We start from the raw sequence: 21,397 nt of genomic DNA on the forward strand, positions 1-21,397 counted from the left end.
TGGTTTCAAACTGCTGACCTTACAGTTAGCGGCCCTATGCATAGCCACTACAACCATCAGAGTTGCTATAAGTCACTGACATCAATCCAGTCCTTGCCGACTCACCAACCCTGTAGGACAGGGTAGAACTGCCTGTGAGCTTCCAAGACTGACTCCATGGGAATGGAAAGCCCCACCTTTCTCCCAAGGAGCAGCTGGTGGTTTCGTACTGTGGACCTTGTGACTTGCAACCCAGTGAGTAACCACTATGCCACCCGGGCTCCTGTAGACTGGACGTTTTCACTGCATCTGTGCTTTTTGCTGCATCTCCAGGTGCCTTCCACCTTGTGACAAGCACTGAAAGTCAGTGCTCTGACCTTGACTGCCTCCCCATCCCCTGGGGGAGGTGGGAGGTGGGGGTGGGCGGGCAGAGGGCATGGAAAAGATCATGGAGTGAGGTCTCTGTGGAGTCTGCAAGCTTGCTAGCACCACTCGATAGCATCTCTTCTCCCAAAACTCCAAAGCAGCTGGAGCTCTGGGGTCAGCCATGGGCAGGGGCCTTGCATGGATCCTCAACCCCTCTCCCAGTTGAAGATAACCTTTCCTGCTCTATCCACAAGGCAGGCAGCAAAAGCAAAACTTCTCAACGTGGGCCCCGCCTGTCTGCTGTCTCTCATGGGGAGTCTGCTGGGGGACAAAGCTCATACCAAGAAGGTGAAATCCTGGGCCTGCCCGTCCTAGCCAGTGGCTAGAAAGAGAAGTACGGGGGAAACGAGAGGGAGAAGCAATGTCTTGTATTGAGGAGCCCCCACGGGCTGTGCAGTGGCAGGTTTACCACTCTGAAGCAGGGATGAGCGAGGCGTGGGTTGTGAATTTTAAAGCGGAGCGTGAATCTCTAAGAGTTTAACAAATTATACCCCCCACACACAAAAATTCCCAAAATCAAATTGCTTAGGGCTTGAGCCAAGGCATTTTTTCGGGGTGGTGGTGGTGGTGGTGGTGGCAGGAGTCAAACCCAATTCTATTCTACTCAACCAGTGGGTATCCACTGGGAAGAGTTGGGCCCCTAGGGGACACAGGTCAATGTCTGGAGACATTTCTGGTTGTCACACAGAAGGAGGGTGCTGCTGAAGCCAGGAGTGTTGCTAAACATGCTGCAATGCACAGTGTAGCTAGCCCCCCACAACAAAGGATAAACTCGCCCCAAATGCTAATGGGACAGCAGTTGAGAAACCATGTGCTAAACAAGTGTAAATGAGGCATACCAAAATGAGCAAGACTTGGCCTTCCATTCCAGGAGTTTATATATCCCTGCTTGTGGGGGTGGGATGATAGAGGGGCGGGATGTGAAAAGAAAGTGGGTGGGTGCAGGAAGGGGATGTTGGGGAGCAGAGAAATCAAACCCAAATAATTGCAAGAAATGCCCCCCCCCCAACCCTGCCTTGAGCTACCACCTATAGACTAGCAGAGGGAAGAGTGGGAGGGAGAGATGTTTGGGAAAGGGATCGAGTCATCCTTAAGACATGACATGAGCATCCACCTATGTCACACCCCCAAAATCATCACACATAAACTAACCCGAGGGTTGGATACGAACAAAACAAAAAAGTAAAGCCTACATGATTTACCAGTAAGACAGGGATTCCTTTGGGCCCTGGGGAAATTGGGGTTTTCCATCCAGGCAGGACACTGCTTGGCACCAAGGCAGCCTGAATGGGCTGAGGAGGGTCAAAAGACTTCCTGGAGCAAGAGGTGAGTCCCAAATGGCATCTTTAAGGAAGGAACCCCTTGGAGAGAACAAGCCTTCCTACGGAGCTGGTTCTCAGAGCCACTGGGGCAGGATCGCGCGTCATGTCATACCCCGGAATTGAGAGGAGGAACTGCGTTTGTGAGTCTTGGTTTCTGCTCAGGAAGGTTAGTGAAGAGACAGAGAGCCTAGTGCGGTGCCTGGCAGAGTGACGCCTCAGTTACCCGGCCCCCTCCTAACCCCTTCCAGGCCGTGGAGAGCGACTTGCTGGGTGGGGGCTTGTTGGAGAGGCTTCTGACCAGTCTAGGCTGCCCTAGATACTCATTTTAACCTGCTACGGGCGAAAATTAGGGAGAGGGCAGACCATGCTGCCTGATTTGCGACCCCACCCCCAACTTCCCAGTAACTCGGGGCTCTTGGGGAGAGGGATGAAAGCCTGGGGAGTCGGCGGGGGACACTCCCGAGCGCACCCCGTGACAAAGGCGCCCCAAACTGCAAGGAAAGGCAGGTGGATGGCCAGGGGCAGCCATCAAGGGCATCCGCTTGAACAGAAAAGCCTCCCCACCCTGCAGCCCCTGCCTCTTCCTCACTCCGGCGGCGGCCAGTGGAGCGTTCCCTTTAAAAATGTGAGCTTCCAGGGGCAGCTGCAAGGTGTCTCTGCGGGGTCCCCGGCCGCCCCAGGGACTGCAGCGGGATCTGGGACACGCGCAGGAGCCAGGAGTTGGGGGCAGGGGTCTGTGGTAACGGGAAAGCGGACTGCAGTGGAGCTGGAGGCGGAGGCTAGAACCCCGAAAAGGGAGCGCGGAGCCGAGCAGTAACGCGCCCGAGCTCGGAGGTGGGAGCGGAGAGCGGGTCCGGGAGGTTCCCGCGACGCCGCAGTACGCCTTGAATGAACCCCCACCTCCTCCCAGTCCCGCTCCCAGGGCCGGGTGGCCAATCACGTCGCGGGGCGGGGCATCGGGGAACGTCCTGGCCAATCGCGACAGAGGGGCGGGGCCGGCGCGCGGCGCGGGGCGGCGGGGCGGCGGGGCGGCAGCTGTAGCTCCGGCAGAGCCCGGCGGCCGCGGAGCGGGGCAGCATGGAGGACCCCGCGGCGGCCGGAGCCGGGAGCTCGCCGGCCAACGGCAACGGCAACGGCGGCAAAGGGAAGCAGGCGGCGCCCAAGGGCCAAGAGGGCTTCCGGAACCAGCGGCGCGAGTCGGAGGTGAGGAGCTCGGGAGCGGCGGTGGAGGTGACTCCGCGCGTACCCTACCCCGCTGCCAGCCCCCGGCCCCGGCCCCCCCCCCTGCACCCTCCCGCCGCGGGCCGTGAGGCTCGGTGGGTCCCCAGCCCAGCTGCTGTCCAGCCCTGCTGCGGGGACTCGCGGTCCCATTCTACAGAGGAGCAAACCGAAGCGCGAGGCGGCGACGTGAGTGGCCCTGGTCACGGAGGCTAGAAGCCAGTCTCCGACCGGAGGGCTCGCGTGGCGGGGTGACCGGCCTTCCCCGCAGAGCCCTACTAGGGGTGCTGTCCATGGGCGCGGCTCCCCACCCGGCTGTCCATGGGCGCGGCTCCCCACCTGGCTAGAAGGTGCAGTGGGAGTGCTGGGTGGGACTGTCCCAGGACTAGGAAGGAGCACCGTACCACCCAGTCCCCCTTTCCAGCAAGATGAAAGCACTCCCCTCACCCCCCAACACACACACACACACACACAGAGAAGGAGGGGAGAGGGGAGAGGGAAAGAAAGCCAGTCTCCATCCAGAAGCTCAGAACAGAGGTGGCGCCCTCCTAGGGCGGGGTGGGGGGGGGGGTGGGCGTTCAGGGCAGCACAGAAATGACTTGCTTTGAGATCACACATCCGCAGAGGGGTGGGGACGAGGACACTTCGCCCGGGTTTGCTCCCAGCCTAACCGTTGCGTCTGTGAGGTTTGGTCCCTGGGTTCTAGTTTGCCTATACAATCAGGTTTCCACCACCTAACAGACGCCCATGCAGAGTGGCTCTTAGTCCCCGACTACCATCCTCTTCATCACCCATGCCCCGCCGCAGAGTTGGTACTGGGAGCAGGGTCTCTGCCCCAGCCCAGCCCTCCAGGGCTTGCTCAGTGTGCTGGTCATGTATTCATGTGTGCTCTTCCCTGGGAGAGGGGCACAGGAGGAAGCCACCCCAACCATGGGAAGGTAGAAGTGGAAGAGGGAAAAAGACTGGCCCCAAAGTCTCATCTCCCTTCAGAGGCCAGGCTGGACCGACCTGGAGACCGCCTGCTTTGCTAGATCCGTGTGCCATCTACCAGGGCATCTGTCTCTTGCCAGCCTACCAAGCTGGCTTTTCTGGGCACTCTGTGCCTCTTTTCCTCACGGAGATATGTTTCTTGCTAAAAAAAAAAAAAAGAAATTTAAAGGACGAGTTGTTCATTAATCCAACAATTGTTGAGTTCTTTTTGTGGGCCAGGCATTGTACTGGGTGCCAGACAATCAGGCCAAGGTCTCTTGCCTGGGTGCAACCAACAATAGCCAGTGGGGAAGGTGGGGGGAAGGGGCAGGGGGCAGGCAATACACAAAGGGAAATAAACGACAAAATCATTTCAGAATGATCCGTGCACTGGAGGAATGCGGACTGCCTGTTCCCCCATCTCCAGCCTGTCTTCAGCACCAGGCCCTGGTGACATTTTGCATGAGTAGGTCAGACACCTGGTGGATATCATCTCATTTAATGGCTGCAGCCCCTGGAGATGGGACTTTGCAGCCCCGTTTTGCATGAGCTCAGCCTCCAGGGACTCCCAGCTTCCCACCTGCACTGCAGTAACCTCCTGCCTGCCCGAGGCTGCACTTCTGCCTGGAAACTGTCTTGGACTGCAGTGACAGCCCCTCTCTGGGCTGTCCGCCTAGGAAGATTAGCTTCCCTCCACCCTCCCTCCCTGCAGCAGCGGAGCAGCTTCACCTGGTAGGGCCTCGCCCATGGCCACAACACTCAGGAGCCAGGCTCAGGTGATGCCTGCACCCCCACACCCTACCCTCCTTTTGCTCTGCAGCGGGACTAGCTTTGCCGGAGGAGCCATCCTGGGGAGAGATGGCTCTCTTTCCTCTCGTGGGCCTCTTGAGAATTCCTAGAATGACTGCTGGCACAACCAGCTTAGTCTCCTCATACATCACCCGTTTACAGGGTGCTCTTGGCCTCCCCTCTCCCTGTGAAAGCCCAACCTTAAAAGGAAACTCCAGAATCGCTGTTTGCTTAAAGACAAGATGCTCAAGCAAGCTGAAGGATTCTCAAGCTGCTTCACCTGGCAAGCCTCTTTCACCCAGACCCCTGGGGCTACTGGTTCCCCAGCACCTTGACAAAGTTTACTGGTCTGTGATAGAGGCAGGGAGGGGATTCATGACATGGAAGTGAGGTTGTTTTTTCTGTTTGGGTTTTTCCTATAAAATACAGTTCATTAGATTAAATTGAAGGAATATATACAATTTAAAACAATGGTTGGTTTGTTTTTTAAACTATGGGAAGCAAACTGAGTTGGGACAGCCATTAATTTTTTTTAAAAGAAATCACCTAGCAAAGAAAATAATCAGAGTATATCACATATAAGAATAAATATTAAGCTTTTGCTCCCATTTGTGTGTGCACGCGCATGTGTGCATGTGCTGGAACTTGAAGCAAAATGTATTCATTGACTGAAGGTTAAAAAAGTTTGAAAAATATTACTCTTCATGACCATCATATATTCTAGGATTATATCCTCCCAATTGGGGGATTCTGAAAGTATTTATTTTTTGGAAAAAAAGAAAACACAAAAGAACTCTACAGGTTTATTTTCATTTCTGCCAGTTTCTGTCATCCACAAGTATGGAAGTCCCTGCTGTTAGAGATTTCCACGGCACTCACCTGTGTCGCAGTGTGCTGTGAACAAAGAGCCACACAACCATTTACCAGGTCTGATGCCTGTTTGCTCTTCATAGGGATCCAGCCTTAGGAGAGAGTCTAAATAGGGAAAATACATAAGTGGATCACAGCATCACGCATAGAATAAAGAAAACGTTTTTTAAAAATTTAAATACCTAAATGTTCAACAGTCGGGAACTGGCTAGGTAAATGGATGGGTGGGTGTTCGCCCACTTACGAACCATTAGGAAGATAAAATAGTTAACCGTTTATACAAGGGGAAATGAAAGGCGTTGGTAGAACATGGAATTGAAGCCCGCTTGTGAGACAGTGCTACCAAGTGGTAGGTGGTGTTCTAAGTGTTTTTCTTACCTGTATTCCTCATCTAGCCCCTTATAACGTCAGTCCTGCTCTTACTCCCATTTTACAGACGAGAAGAGAGAGGCACTTAAAATGGAGGTAGTTTTCCTTAGATCGCGTTGCTAGTGTCGCGCAGAGTTGAGATTCAGGAACTAAAAATATAGATACAGAGTCTGGTGTCTGGGAGGTCAAGTGGCAATGTTCTGCTGGACCAGAGGATGTACACTGGTAAGATGGGAACTCGAAACACAGGGAATACAGGACAGACGAACCCCTCAGGACCAGTGGTGAGAGTGGTGATACCAGAAGGGTGGAGGGAAGGTGGGGTAGAAAGGGGGAACCGATTATAAGGATCTCCATATAACCTCTCTGGAGGTCAGTCAACAGAAAAGTAAGTGAAGGGAGACATTGGACAGTGTAAGATATGACAAAATAATAATGACTTATAAATTATCAAGGGTTCATGGGGGGGAAGGGAGGGGGGAATGAGGAGCTGATGCCAGGGGCTGGAATGGAAAGCAGATGTTTTGAGAATGACGATGGCAACAAATGTGCAAATGTGCTTGACACAATGGATAAGCATTGTACGAGCCCCCAATAAGATGATTTAAATATATATATACTAATATTTTTTAAAATGTTTAATCCTTTAAGAATTAAAAATAGTTCCTGTACATATGATGAGGGGACTTTAGAAAGTTTGTGAGAAGATTCCATTTTCTTTCCATTCTATTTTTCCATGAACTTTTTGAAGCCCCTTCATATGTAACACACTAGCAGGCAATATTGCAAAATACTTAACGAGAGGTAGGGAGTGAAATGCTATAAGAATGTTTTCCAGGGATTACAAATCTACAGAGATACCGTCATAGGAAAATAAACCTCTAGTACAACTTGGAGTGGAAATGCTGGCCTACTTGGAGAAATCCGAAGTCACAAGCCACTAGAGCAGCGGTTCTCAACCTGGGGGCCGCAGCCCCTTTGGGGGTCAAACCACCCTTTCACAGGGTCACCCGATTCATAACAGTAGCACAATGACGGTGATGAAGTAGCAACGACAGTGATGTTACGGTTGGGGGTCACCCCAACATGAGGGACTGTATGAAAGGGTCACGGCACGAGGAAGGTGGAGACCCACTGCTCTAGAGTGTCTTGTGGATGGGAAGCCGTGGTTTGCTGAGAGCCCTACCAGGCCCCACCCTGGCTGAATGACAGTTGAGGTCATAACCCAGTTCTCTCTCGGTTTTGCCCATCTCCGTTTTCTAGGGGTGCTTGTCTGTGTTGTAGGCCTGATGTGGTGCTGCCTGCAGCTCTTGTGTCTCTTCATTCTACAGCCCCACCCTTGGCCACCAAGAGGGGAAGAGGATGCAGTGGGGTCTCATCCTCCCTCCTCAGCCCCTGCCCCAGTTGCCTGAGTTACCACAAAGCGTTCTCCCTTACAGGGCTCTGTGGACTGCCCCACTCTGGAGTTTGAGTATGGTGATGCCGACGGACATGCAGCAGAGCTGTCAGGTATGGGCTCAATAGACAGGTCTGTAGAGAGGGACCAGGAACCCTGCTGGCCCAGTGGGGCCTGCCAACCACAAGGTCCGCAGTTCAAAACCACCAGCCGTGCCGCAGGAGAAAGATGAGGCTCTCTGCCCCCGTAAAGATTTCAAGTCTCAGAAACCCACAGGGACAGTTCTTCCCTGTGCAATGGGGTCGCGCTGAGTCCAAGAGGACTTCAGGGCAGTGAGTGCTTCAGCAGAAAAGAGGAGAAGGGCCGGGAGGAGAGGGAACTTGTCTGCTCCCAGCCAGGGGCCCTGGAACAAGTCTGCCCATGGCTCCCTCTTCTCTGGCCCTGCCTCCGGTAAAAAGTCCTGTTTGCTCTCCCAATTCTCCGGGAATCCTCGGGCCACATTCTCCACCCTTTCCTTCTGCACTGCCCTTCCTGTCAATCTGCACTCTCTTTTGATGGTCCCTCGAATCTCCTCCTCTCCCTACTCTCCCCCTTTCTCCCTGTCACCATACCATTGCATGCCTCCTTTTGGCTAACACCTCCTACCCTGGCCCTCTTTGCTTGTCTCCTCCACCCTTCCCAATTACGTGTCCCATACGTACGGCCTCTGCAGTGGAGCTCTGGGCTGGGGCTTAGGGTCCCACCCTTCCTCTCAATGCCAGGGCAAGGACCGCCGTGGTACACATGCTCTGCATGCCAGTTATTAAACAGGGGATGGGGGAGCGGGTATGAAGGGCACATACCATGTCACATGGAGGTGACACTTGGAGACACGCTTTTTTTGGCGAAGGACACAATTGTAAAGGCATGCTGGTGAGTGAGTGACGGAGGGAGAAGTAAGTTGAACACCCAACAAAGGCAGGGCATCCAGAACAGGAACAGGCAGGAGATGGGCAGCCCCCTAGAAAGGCAGGCAAAGACGATGAATAAGAATTCGTAGACGAGAAAGCCAAAATGGCCCCTAAGTACACGAAAAGATGCTCCGTGCCCCTCGCAGGTGGGAAGCCAGTTAGCACAAGTACTGTTTTGCAGTCATCCGATGGCAATACCTCAAGGCCTGAAGCTGGGAGCGGGCAGAGAAATGAGCACTTTGGAGGCTGCCCAGCCCTGGAAAGCAGCGGGGTTCTACATAGGAAAGGTGGAGACACATGTACGATGGCTGGCCCGATGGGTCTTTCGCTTGGACCTAGGAAAACACACAGGAGGATGTGTATGGCTGCCTGGTTTACCACAGTGGTGAATGGAGAGCAGCTGGAAGTGCCCTTGGCTGGGCAGTGAGAGTAAACTGTAGGCCGACTAGCACACGGGCAGCTGGGTGGCCCTTGAAATAATGGATCCCGACCGGCATGCAGCTGGGACACAAGAAGATACTCAGTACCGCGGTGGCTGAGCTGCCGACGACACAGACCCATATCATAGGCTGTGTCTGAGCACACCCGTCGTGTAAATATCAAAATAGGCACTCGAAGACCACACACCCACCTCGTGGCAGAAGTTACCTCTAGGGAGAGGAATAAGGATGGGCAGCAGGGGGCGGGCTCAGATGGGGAAGGATGGGAACCAGACAGCACAGGCGTGTACCTTCGTCCCGTCTGGGTAGAGGACCCTGAGTGACATAAGCGTCTTTGCCACATGTCTGCATCTGAGAGTCCTTAACTGCGAATCCAGTCACATAAAAGGCAAAAACCAGGTTCAGGGCCCCAGAGCCAGGCTTGCCTATGCTCCTGGGCTGGCGGCTCGGCTGACCACGATGTGATTCCGGGACGGGAGTTGCCGTGGATATTGCCGAGCTCAGGCATCCAGAGCCCTTAGCGAGCCGCTGGGCAACTCTCTCATTTTATGAGTGTCCTGTGAGTTCGTAAGGTCCAGCCAGGGTCCCTGTGGGAGAGCCGAGATCTCAGACACATCATCAGTGCCTCACGCTGAGTGCAAGGAGGCCACTGCTGGCGGAGTGTGCTAGAGCATTCACGGAGGGGCCATTGGGTTTCCCAGCCGCCCTGTGGGATCTGCTGCCGGTGAAGTGGGCTCATCCCAAGCCCACACAGCAGCCAGAGCTGTTGCCTCTGCCCCCGGGGCCCTGGGCAGAGATGTAAATGTCTATACCTTTGAGAAAGTCCAGCACAGGGAGAGGGAACTGGCTCCAACCCTGAAAGACCTGTGGCCCAGGCTGGCTGGGCCCTGCCCCGCCGCATGGGAACTGGCCTCTGCATTTCAGGACTGTTCCCTGGAGCCCGGTGGGCAGAGCAGGAGTCCTGACCCCGAGCGATACCTGCTGCGCTGCACCAGCCAGCTGGCAGGAGGGGAGCAGATTTGATGTAAATCACCCGGGGACACGAGTGGCTATTTTTAACTGCTCTGAAAGCGAAGGAGCTGGCTCTGGACAGAACTGGATACAGGAATGTGCTGGCACTGTCAGCGCTGAGCTGACCTCCCCCCCCCCCCCCCATCACTGTGCCCCAGGGTCCCTGCTGTCCGAGCCTGCTGAGGGTTTGTGACTGTCCTCTCTCCTGTCACAGAATTGTACACCTACACCGAGAGTCCAGATTTCACCACCAACCGGAGGTGCTTTGAAGACGACTTCAGAGTGCAAGGTGATCTCCCAGCCTTCTGTACAGGGGACCCACCCCAGCCCCCATCATCTCAAGGCCGGGCCTGCTCAGATGCTGGAAGCCCCCACCATCCCCACCCCCCTCCCTTATTGCCCATGGGATGCAGTGAGACCGTGGGAAGAAGCAAGAGAAGCCTCCCCTGGTCCAGGGTACAGCTAGGACCCTGCCTCACTTAGACCCTGACCTCATGTCCCACCCCTGCCCCCCAGGAGTGTCCCTTCCCACAGCCCCTCACAGCAGTTCCCTGTGGCCCCCCCTGCCCTCTAGGGGGTGTTTACCCCCACAGCGCCCCTGTCTGTGCCCGAGAGGCAGAGGACAGGTGTGAATTTTAACCTCTCCAGCGAGATTGGAGTCTAATGGGGAGGGGGAGGTGTCCATCACAGGTGTCCCTGGTGAGTGCTGGCCTCGGGGGACAAGGTTGAGTGTCACCAGGAGGTAGCCGGTGTCATGTGAGAGGGAGCTGCTGGCTGGGGCACCAGTGAGGGAGAGGCCCCGAACTGGGCGTACAGGAAGGCAGCCACACAAGGGGTGCGGGCCGGGTTCTCCCCTTCCGTGCACTCTTGCTCCCGGAGGCAGGGGAGTCTCCTCGGAGAAGAATGGGTCCAGGGCTGACCACCTATACTATCAGGAGCCGTGGTGGGAAGGGGCAGCAGCAGCTCTGGTGACCGGGTCTGGTATCTGCCCCCCAGTGCAGGCGACAGAGTGGCTGGAGCTGGAGGAAGATGCCCAGAAGGCTTATGTGATGGGACTCCTGGACAGGCTGGAGGTGATCAGTCGAGAGCAGCGGCTGAAGGTGGCCCGGGCGGTTCTCTACCTGGCCCAGGGTGAGTGCTCCCAAGCCCCTCCCCCCTCCCTACCCAAGAGGAGTGGGTGCCGGGCGGGGTGCTGTCAGGACCAGCCAGGTACCCCACTCGTGCAGGAGGACCTCTGACTTGTGCTTAGGAGAACGTGGCCCGGGCGCTGCGTGGGGCCCTCCAAGAGCCCCCTGTGTCTTCCCAGGCCTCCTCAGAGGGTTCTGTTGCCCGAGCCCAGCCTGTGGTCCTCTGTGGACTCTAGCACGTGGGTCAGGGCCGGTGTGGCCCAGGGGAGACACAGAGTCAACCCTGGGCCCTCTGCTTGTTTCTCACTGGCCTGGAGAAGGTTCAGGCTGGCAGGCGGGTCATGAGGAGGAGTGGCTGGGGATCACTGGGAGATGATCAGAGCCAAAGTGCCGCCCCCCCACACCCCCACCCTGCCTTGTTCATCCTATGGATGAGAAGCGAATCTCAGACCCAGGGCAACCCTCATTAGAAATTCAAAAACGGAGAGAGAAAAGTAATAAATGTGTGTGGGGGGTGGAGGGATAGAGAGGTAAGCGTGGGGAAGAGCAGCCCCCATAGCACCCAGGGCTGGGCCCCCTACAGCTCGAGGGCCTCCCCCAGGGCTCTTCCTGGAGGACAGGGCAGGAGGGAGCTGCTGGGGTGCAAGGAGCACTCAGGTGGCTCTGCCATCTCCTCATCCCTGTCTCACCTCCTGCTCTCCACTGCAGGGGCGCCTGGCAGCAACTCTCCAATAAGCTGCCTTGTCTCTTTGGAGGGCGGGGCGAGTGTGCTACAGGGCCAGCAGCGTGGGGAGCCCCGGGTGCCCGCCGGGTACCTCACCCTGCCCCTTGTGGCCCTGCCTTGTCCTTTAGGTACCTTTGGGGAGTGTGACTCAGAGGTGGACGTGCTCCACTGGTCCAGGTACAACTGCTTCCTGCTCTACCAGATGGGCGCCTTCTCCGCCTTCCTGGAGCTGCTTCACCTGGAGAGCGAGTGAGCAGCGCCCCCACCCCCGGCCGGGCTGTCCCCCGTGGCTGGGGCCCACGCCCGCACCCCAGCCCCGGGTTTGTTCCCTGGTGCTCCGCCATCCTGAGCTGGGATGGGTTCCCCACCTGTGCTCCCTTCAGGCCTTCCCTCTTGGTGGGGGCGCCCACACCTCCTCTGCTCACCTGAGCCTGGAGGCCATGAAAGCGACTGCTCATGCCTGCCACCAGCAGTTTTGGGTCCGGTTCAACAGGTGTCCACAGGGTGCCCCCTCGCAGCACTGGGCTTGGTGGGGATGGTGGGTGCGGACCCCACAGGCCGGATTGCCCAGGGCCATGGCTGGGCCCCGCTCTCTGAGCCCCATCTTTTTTCCCTGGTCCCCGTGCTTGTGGATTTGGCCAGTGGGAGGGAGGAGGGCCCATGGGTGTCTCTCACCCCCTCCCTCCCTCCCGCGCTGGCAGCAACAGCCAGGCCTGCAGCAGCGCCCTGCGGAAGCCTGCCATCTCCATCGCTGACAGCACGGAGCTGCGGTGAGGGGGCTGCCGAGAGGGCTGCGCATCTGGGGACTGGTGGTTTCCCCTTCCTGGGAGTTGGGAGGGGACTGGGGAACCGCCCCTCCCCGCGCCACCCCCCACTCCCCCTGCTGACCGGGAGCTGGTGGAGAACCTCGACCTTCGTGACTGCAGGGTCCTGCTGAGTGTCCTGTATCTGCTGGTGGAGAATATCCGCCTGGAGCGAGAGACCGACTCCCGTGCGTGGCGGGCTGCCCGCGAGACCTTCCGCGCCGAATTGAGTATGCCGGATTGGGGGTACTCAATTGGGGGTGGCTCAGGGTGGGAGCCTGACATGGTCAGGAGAGGCAGACTACCCCGTTTTGGTCTCTGGATGCTGCAGTTAGAAGCACCGCCATGCTTTTCTGGGCAGAAAAGTTGCAGGGTGGGCCTGACTACCTTGGGAGCAGTCACCAATCTTCTGTGCTCTGGTTTCTGCGGTAATAACGGGGTTGTCCCGCACCCTTCACGAATCCCCCTGAAAAGCTGACTCGAATCACTGGGGGCTCTGAGCGCGCAGGCGCACCTGTGGTGGCATCAGGGCTTGGCTAACTGGGCAGGACGATGGTCCTTTCAGGTAGCACCTTCTATGTGGGAAGGTGAAATGCAGTCAGGACCCAATCTGCGGGGCTCAGCCCTGAGGCTCCTCTGCGGGTGCTTTTGAGCCTCCTTTCGGGAGGAGTAGGGAGAGGTGAGTGCCTTCCTCGGAGGGCTGCCCCCACGTACCCCCTCCTCTCTCTGTGCCCCCAGGCTTCTCCATGCACAACGAGGGGCCCTTTGCCCTCTTGCTCTTCTCCATGGTCACCAAGTTCTGCAGCGGCCTGGCCCCTCACTTCCCCATAAAGAAGGTCCTGCTTCTGCTGTGGAAGGTGATCTTGGTGAGTGGCCAGCCCTCGGCTCTGCCCTGCTGTCCCTCCATGCAGCTGGGACATGAGGCGGGGAGGGGGGGGCAGCTGCTGGAGGGGTAGTTAGCTGTCCTAGAAAAAGCCAGCCCTAAATGTTGTGGAAATGATGATGGCAATGTATGCACAAATATGCTTGATACAATTGATGTATGGGTGGTGATAAGAGCAGCAAGGGCCTCCAATAACATGATTTATTCAAGTAAAAAAAGCAAACAACAAAAAAAGAAAAAGCCAGCCCTGTGCCAGCAGATGGCCTGTTGGTGCTGGGCCAAGGGGAGATGCCACTTGGAGTTGGGTGTCCCGGTCCTGCCCCCACGGAGCTGCCCTTTCCTGGGAAGAGCACTTGCTGGCTGGTCTGGAGCTCCGAGCTCTGCTGACACTGAGGGGCCTTGAACAAGTCTGGGCCTCCTTGTCTCAGTGCCAAACCGGGGTCACTGCCTGTCCCCAGCCAGAGAAATGCAGGGTTTGCTTTTTTAAGAGAAGCCCCTGTGAGAAGTGGCTATTGTTTGTCACTAGCTCCCGATCCCCCCCTGCCCCCCCCCCGTGCCTCTGCCAGTGAGGCTGGCCAAACAGCAGCCCTCCCGGGCGGGCATCAACAGGAGGAGCCGCCTGGCCTCGGCTGCAGAAAGCTAGTGACCTCCAGTTTATGGCAGCCGAGTGTGCCCTCTACGGGGACACGCGATTCCTTGTTTTGCTGGGGTCCCTGGGAAGCCACTCTCCTGCGGTTCCAGCCAGGTCAGGAGCCAGTTGTTAAGAAGGGCCCCGAGGGCCTGAGCTGTGGCTTTTCACCTGCTCCCTGTCTCCCTCCCTCTCTCCTCCCCACTTGCCGCAGTTTACCCTGGGTGGATTTGATCACCTGCAGGCCCTCAAGGTGCAGAAGCGGGCGGAGCTGGGCCTGCCTCCCCTGGCTGAGGACAGCATCCAGGTGGTGAGGAGCATGCGTGCTGCCTCCCCGCCCTCCTACACGCTCGACCTGGGCGAATCGCAGCTGGCACCCCCGCCATCCAAGCTGCGAGGCCGCCGCGGCTCCCGCAGGGTACGGATACAAACAGGATGGCACGGACTGGCCACCACGCAGGATACTAAGCTCTCTTGGGTGTCGCGGACCAAGAGTCCGTGACCAGGTTCGGCTGCCCCTGGTGGCCACCCAGTGTCTGTGCTGGCCTCTGTCCCCGGTCCTGAGAGCGGGCTCCCAGGCAGGGGATGGATTTCACGGTTGGTACAGAGGAGTGCCAGCAAGTCAGAGGAAGGTTCTCGGCGAGTAGGACTGCCATGGTGGCTTCCCCGCGGGCTAGGCCCAGCACTGATTGTGAGGCTGGCACAGGCCCGGCTGTGTGTCCTGTCGTCCTCGGGGTCACTGAGTCAGAACCCACTGGCCACCTAACAGCAGGCTGTCTAGGGCGATGTGATGGCAGCTCTCGGGCGCCACATGGGCTCTGTTCTAAGCTAGGTGTTCTCTGGCATCCTGAGCAGACAGGGTCTAATCCAAGGAATTACACGAACAGGGCCCTCCACTCGTCCATGGGCGGCTCTGCCTTTCTCTCAGCAGCCGGGTTTATTTGGGGATCCAGGGCTCCCATGTGTGAAATGACTGTTGAGGGTTCCAGGGATGGCCTGCAGCTGGGGAACAGTTCAGAAGGCCCACTCTCCCCAAGACCTGGCCTCTTCCTTGAGCTACAGGAGCCGGGGCCCGATGCCACCCTCGGGGGCCCCAGTCCGCCTTCTCTCGCTGGGCCAGGATGCTGTTTGCACCCTGTGTCTTCTGTTCTACAGAGTAATACTTACTCGTTGGCAGTTTGGAACAAATATAAAAGAAGGTTAAAAAAAATCACCTACAGTCTTAACCACCCAAAGCAGTCACTCTTAACTTTTTGGCCTATTTCTGTCCAATCCTTTTTTTACTTTTGCTTTGTGAGGACGAGATTTAAAATTCCAAACCCGCCTCCCTCTGCCTGGCAGGAGCTGCTGCCCTCATCTCCCTCGTCAGCCAGCTGGCGCCTGCTCCCAGCCAAGCCGATTAATGGAATGTTCACCTAACGGGGGCATAAGGAGGGAAGCGCAGGCAGGAAAAGGCACCCCCGCCTTCGGGAAGCTGACAGCTACCACTGGGGGATGGTCTGCTCGCTTCCTCGCCCGCTGTGGGGTGGTTGTCTGAAGGTTGCCTGCCCAGGGATCCGGCCGATCGGTGCAGTAGGATCGAGGTTGACGAGAGGGCTGTTCTCTTAAAGCATGGTCCTTGAAGTCCAGAAGCCTGTGGATTTATGGGGGGACCTAGAGGGCAGTGTGCAAGCTCATTCTGTGGCCCCAAGATGAGAGCCCTGTCCTCCCCCCCTCCCCCACCACAGCAACTGCTCACCAAGCAGGACAGCCTGGACATCTACAACGAGCGGGACCTTTTCAAGACGGAGGAGCCGGCCACAGAGGAGGACGAGGAGTCTGCCGGTGATGGAGAGCGGGCCCTGGATGGGGAGCTGGACCTATTGGAACAGGAGCCCCTGGTGCCTCCGCCACCCTCCCAGACACCCCTCAGTGCCGAGCGGGTGGCCTTTCCCAAGGGCCTGCCCTGGGCCCCAAAGGTCAGGTAGGTTGGACCAGGCTCCAGGGGCCCTGAGCTTTGGGACCACACTCACAGAAGGCCCGGGGTGGGGTCGTCTACATGTGCCAAGACGCCATGCACTGGGTGTGATGTGCCCCCTGTTGGCTGCTATCTCCCTACCCCCCACCACACACACCCTGCTCCAGTCCTCACATGGGCAGGGAAGGGCCCAGAGAGGGTCCTCTTTCAAAGTGCGCTCCCCCACCCCTCTCCACCATGGTCCCCGCTCTTCTCTCAGACAGAAGGACATTGAGCTCTTCCTGGAGACAAGCAGGAACAAGTTCATCGGATTCACTCTGGGCCAGTAAGTGACCGGGTGGGCTGTGCTGCCCATCTGGGGGTAGAGCAGGTAGCTTACCACAGTAGGATGCTGCCAGGTCATCATGGGGTGCCGTGCCCCCCCACCCCCGCCCCGAGAGCCACCAGGCTCTGGGCAGCTCTCCGTGACCACTGCGGGTCCTTTCCATGTGACCTTCTACCTGGGGGCGGGCTCCCATCCACTTTTCATAGAAAGGAACTCAGTCTTGGTCCGCCCCCAGGCCTCGGAGCACCAAGCCATGCTCCTCCTGGGGCTTGGTTTTCTTGGGAGGGACCTGGATCATCTGAGCTGACCCTCTGGGCAGGAGATAGGCACATGGCCTTCCCTTGCCCCTACCCTTATGAGCCCTGCCCTTCCTGGCCTCCACCATAGCTGAGAAGGCATCTCGGCCCGTGGGGGCCCCATGCCCAAGTGACCACTGGCCTATGTCCCCTTTTTAGTCCAGTGAGTCCACAAGAGACTCTCCGTGCCCCCTGGTCCCAAGGACAGGTCTGTGTGCCAGGGAGCTTTCTGGGTCCTGAAGCAGTGATTACCCGGAGCTGACAGGAAGGTGAGGGGTGGGAAAGGGGCATGGTCCACGTGACACAACCCCCCAAGGGGTGTTGGGAACTGATGAACTGATGTGCACCCTCCTGCCGGCCTTCCACAGGGACACGGACACCTTGGTCGGATTACCCAGACCCATCCACGAGAGTGTGAAGACCCTAAAGCAGGTGCGCAGGGGGGCCCTCCGTCCTCGGGAAGAGGGAGCCCTCCAGGGCAGTGGGACCTGATGGCCAGGGCCCTGGGTGGGTGCTGGGGCCCTTCCTTCAGACACAGTGGGAACTGCCTCGCATTTCCCCCTCAGCCCTTCTGCCAAAGAGGAGCCACAAAACGGTCTTGATCTTTCCCTTCTTAGCTGATCCTCCACCTTCAGGCTCATCAAAGGGCTCTTCTTCCACCCCCGCCCTTTTACTTTCTCCTCCCCGCTCGCTGCCTCCCTGCCTGGAAGGAGCTGCAGCGAGTGGGACTTCTCTCTCTCTCAAGCCTGGGGCTAAGACTGGCCTGCCTCCCTATGGCCCAGTGCTTTGTGGAAGACACATGGGCTAAGCATGTACTGGGTGGGAAGCACTGTGCTGGGAGCTAACACTACAGACGTGATGCAGACTCCAGCTCTCAGAGAACATGGGGGTCTCCTTGAGGTGACAGCTCTGGGACCGGATGTCCTTCTCCTTATCCCTGGGGAAGCTCAGAAGGGGCTTGGCCCCACACAGCAGAGGGAGATCCTGGGTGCCTTCAACTTTGCGCTGGTCTCCTCTTGTCTTCCCAGCACAAGTACGTGTCGATCGCAGACGTGCAGATCAAGACCGAGGAGGAGCTGGAGAAGTGCCCCATGTCCCTCGTAAGTAAGCGGTGGGTGGGTGTGTGTGTCCGTCCGTCCGCCTGTCCATCCAGGAGACTGCTGCAGAGCTCTCGCACTGGCACGCACTTGTTCCCAGGCCCTGGGCCAGACCAGACCATTGAAGTTCACACGGGGGATCCCAGAGGGACCCTGGGATAAGCTGGACAGTCTGGCTGGCACAACGGTCAAGCCAATGGGCACAGTTCAGATGGGAGGGCGTGACAGAGGCATCCACAGGCTGCTGCGGCGTGGGCTGTTCAAGTCGCCCTGGGAGGGGGTGCTAAGGCAGGGTCTGAAGTGTGGGAGAGAGCATTCCAAGCAGAAGGGGCCGCCTTAATGAGGTCACAGCAAGTGTGTTAGAGGTCACGGAGGAAGTCCAGGGTGGCAGGAGCCCAGGGGGCAGAGAGGTGGCCCGGGGCAGTGCAAGCAAAGCTCAGGAGTTCAGGATGGGGTGACAGGGACGACCTCAGGCAGGCTGTGACAGCGATGCTGGTCCTGCTGTGGAAAAACCACCAGGAGCTTGGGTGCTGGGGGATCAGAAGCCCGGGGGGCCAGGGAATCAGAAGCCTGGGGGCCGGGGATCAGATATGTGGGGCTGGAGGATTGGACATGGAGCCGTCCCCATAGCTCAGGTGACGGTTGGCGTGGTGAACTGAGCCGGGCTGGTCCTTGTGGAGACAGAAAACTGGTTGGTTTGGGACAGAGCTGCCACCCACAGTGTGCCGTCGGATTGGATGTTGGTGGAGGGGCAGAGAGGAAGAGGCAGAATAAGCATACTAACGAGACTCGGGCAGCGGCAAGAGCCCGTTTGGGATGCACACTTTAGGTGGGGCTGGGGCGGGGCCTCAAACAGTTAGCACCTGAGGACACCCACCGGAGGGGCCTTGGGACACAGGCTGGCGGGCACTTCTGCAAGGCGGCCTGAAAACACCAGGGCCCTGCTCTCCTGGGCACCCCTGGGGTCCCCCTGAGGTGTCGACTCTCACACCCTGGACAGTGGCCTGAGCCAAACATCACCTTCTGCCCCAGGGGGAAGAGGAGGTACCAGAGACCCCATGCGAGGCCCTCTATCAGGGCATGCTATGCAGCCTCCCGCAGTACATGGTAAGCTTCCCGAGAGGTGCACACTCTGGGGGCCCTCCCCACCCTGCTGCCTTTGCTCCGAGGCCAGGCACCTCTGACCTCTGGCCTTCCCTGAGCTGCCCTGGGGCATGGAAGGAGGGATTGGCTGGGGGTGCCTCTGAAGGGCTGTGTTCGCAAGTTCTTTGGGGGTCTGGGGAGAAGGTGGGGTCTACACAGAGTGCACTGGGGGCTCTCCCGAGTAAGTGCCCTCGTCCCTCCGAGGTCTGCCGAGGCGTGTCTTGTCCTTGTAGTGGCTGGCTGGACAGGGCGAAGGTGCTGATGGACAGGTGGGAGGAGAACAAGGTGGAGACACTGTGTGGAGACTGTTTATCCTGTTTCCTCCCTATACTTCCTGCCTCATTTCTAGAGATGCCCCTCACCCTCCTCAGGCCACCTGTGCCAGACTGCCCAGCAACTCCCACCAGCCCCCACCGTAGCACCCAGCCGCCTGGCCTCTCCCTGGCCGGTGTCCTTTCTCTTCCTAGAGCTGGGAGACCCGTCCGTCCTTGAGGGCACGTGGGGCAGGCTGGGGGGCGTGGGGCGGGGCTGTTGGGGGAGGAGGGCCGGCTCAGGACCCATCTCCCCATCTCCTGCCTCCTAGATTGCGCTGCTTAAGATCCTGCTGGCCGCAGCGCCCACCTCCAAGGCAAAGACAGACTCCATCAACATCCTAGCCGACGTCCTGCCTGAGGAGATGCCGTGAGTGGCCGCTGGCCCGGTCTCTCCTGACCCCGCCCATCCCCCTCTCCCCCCTGGCCACGTCCCCTCCCACGGCAGGGCTCTTGGTTCTGCCCTTAAGGTTGGGGGCCTGGAGGCTTGGGCCCTGCTGCCCGGGTGTCGGAGTAGACAGGCCGAGGGAGAAGCTTCCCAAGGAGAGAGACATTGACGACAGAGACGGGCTGGGCGGTACTTACCGCAAGACTAGCTGCTCCCGCCCAGAGGGCCTCGTAAGAAAGGCCCAGCATTCTGCTTCTGAAAGGCCTTCTCTCACTGCCATCCATTCCGACTCCCAGCATACCTGTGGGACGGCAGAACGACCCCTGGCAGTTTCCAAAACTGTGACTGGGGGGGGGGGGGGCAGGGAGTGTCCTCTTTCTCCTGCATAGTGGCTGGTGGCCTCACATTAGCAGTCCAGCTCTCTGCCACTGTGCCCCCAGACCCTCCCAGGTCACAGCCACAGGAAACCCTGTGGAACAGCGGTTCCACTCAGACCCTCAGGCTGACCAGGAGTCCGTGGGTCCCACGGCCACGGGCACAGCCAGATCCAAGTCTGTCGATAGGCCTAGGTTCCCGACTCTATCTTGGACTTGTGTCTGACCCAGAAGCCCAGGTCCCGGAGGCCCACTACTCCAAGGCCGGGCTCCACGCCCCCTTCTCTGAGCCACCCTCCCCCACAGCGTCACGGTCCTGCAGAGCATGAAGCTGGGCATCGACGTGAACAGGCACAAGGAGATCATCGTCAAGAGCATCTCCGCTCTGCTGCTGCTGCTGCTCAAGCACTTGAAGCTGAACCACGTCTACCAGGTGAGCCCCGCCTGGCCTGGCCTGGCTCCCAGAGCTGGGACAGACGCAGGGCCCTGCTCGCCCCCAGCTGATCCCTTTCCTTCCTAGAGAGCTGGGAGGGAGGGGGGCGGTGCAGGTGTCTGTCCTTGATGCGCCTTCCCGGGGATGGGGCAGCCGTGAGGAAACCCAAGAGCCTGAGTGAGCGTGGGAACACACCCGGCCTGAGTGGGCGCAGCAGAAGACAGGCTTTAAACACGCCCCCAGCAAGGGCGCACGGGTCCCTTCAAACACCCCCAGCAGGGGCCAGGAGTCAGCTGAGTTCCAAGTGTGTCTGAAGCACTTTTCTAGCCACGTGGCGGGGACAGAGCTCGAGTCAGACACGGACGGTTGCAGGGAGCTGTAATGTGTTTCTGGCCACCTCTTCGTGGGTCCTATGTGGCCAGGCGGCCAGGCGGGTGCAGGTTTGTTGATCTGACCAGTGCACGGTCAGTGACTCCTGACAAGGTCCCAGGCCCAGTTCAAACGGAGGAAAGTTCTCAGCCCTGGGTGTGGACTGTCTCCTCCATCCAGGCTCCATAAAATCACCTGGGTCAGCTTTCAGAGAGGCAGCGCTGGGCAGGGAGACGTGGTCCTGACCTACCTGACCTTACCAGACACCCAGGGGCAGAGGGAGAACCTGGATACCCAGGCTGCCGTGGCCACGCTTCACTCGGGCAGAGCTCGGGAACTGACAACACCTTGGTTCTCGGCTTCTCCTACCTGGTTTCTGCACCAGCCCAGCAGTCTGTGTTCGTGTGCTAGATCCGGGGACAGACTGCCTGGGACACTTTGGTGCATGCTTGGTAAAGCTTAGGGACACCGCCCCATGATGTCACCCGCATGGCACAGGCCCCCACCTGACGCCCCCTAAAAAGCTTGTTCTCAGTGCCACCTGGGAGCCCAAGGGCCGGCCCCAGCCCTTCTGCGCAGGAAGCCCTGCCCTTTAACCTCTGTTCCAGAGAAAGCGGTGACAGCATGCTTCCATACAGGCTGACAGCCTCGGGGCCCCTACGGGACAGTTCTACTCTGTCCCGGTGTCTCTGAGTCTGCAGGCAGCGGGGCTGGCTCTGAGTTGGAGTTACAATGAGGTGCTCCTGACTCGAAAGCTGAAATTCACGTCCCAGAGGTTCCCGCATGCTGTCCCCCCCCCC

The 21,397-nt window shown here is 58.4% G+C and overlaps 1 protein-coding gene across 1 annotated transcript in view; it reads left to right on the plus strand.

Annotated features, from left to right (window-relative positions):
- The first annotated feature begins 2,804 nt into the window (after window positions 1-2,804).
- STRIP2 (striatin interacting protein 2) overlaps window positions 2,805-21,397 on the plus strand; it is a 33,547-nt gene continuing 14,954 nt past the window's right edge. Inside the window, exons 1-16 of the mRNA XM_075557728.1 lie at window positions 2,805-2,930; window positions 7,382-7,451; window positions 9,954-10,028; window positions 10,736-10,870; window positions 11,719-11,839; window positions 12,292-12,360; window positions 12,517-12,623; window positions 13,132-13,259; window positions 14,119-14,322; window positions 15,632-15,867; window positions 16,121-16,186; window positions 16,851-16,914; window positions 17,511-17,582; window positions 18,612-18,686; window positions 19,306-19,403; window positions 20,102-20,228. Coding sequence (XP_075413843.1) covers window positions 2,805-2,930; window positions 7,382-7,451; window positions 9,954-10,028; window positions 10,736-10,870; window positions 11,719-11,839; window positions 12,292-12,360; window positions 12,517-12,623; window positions 13,132-13,259; window positions 14,119-14,322; window positions 15,632-15,867; window positions 16,121-16,186; window positions 16,851-16,914; window positions 17,511-17,582; window positions 18,612-18,686; window positions 19,306-19,403; window positions 20,102-20,228 — 1,773 coding nt within the window. The remainder of the gene's footprint in view (window positions 2,931-7,381; window positions 7,452-9,953; window positions 10,029-10,735; window positions 10,871-11,718; window positions 11,840-12,291; window positions 12,361-12,516; window positions 12,624-13,131; window positions 13,260-14,118; window positions 14,323-15,631; window positions 15,868-16,120; window positions 16,187-16,850; window positions 16,915-17,510; window positions 17,583-18,611; window positions 18,687-19,305; window positions 19,404-20,101; window positions 20,229-21,397) is intronic.

The sequence above is a fragment of the Tenrec ecaudatus genome, chromosome 9 (genome assembly GCF_050624435.1).
Source record: "Tenrec ecaudatus isolate mTenEca1 chromosome 9, mTenEca1.hap1, whole genome shotgun sequence".
Lineage (NCBI taxonomy): Eukaryota > Metazoa > Chordata > Mammalia > Afrosoricida > Tenrecidae > Tenrec > Tenrec ecaudatus.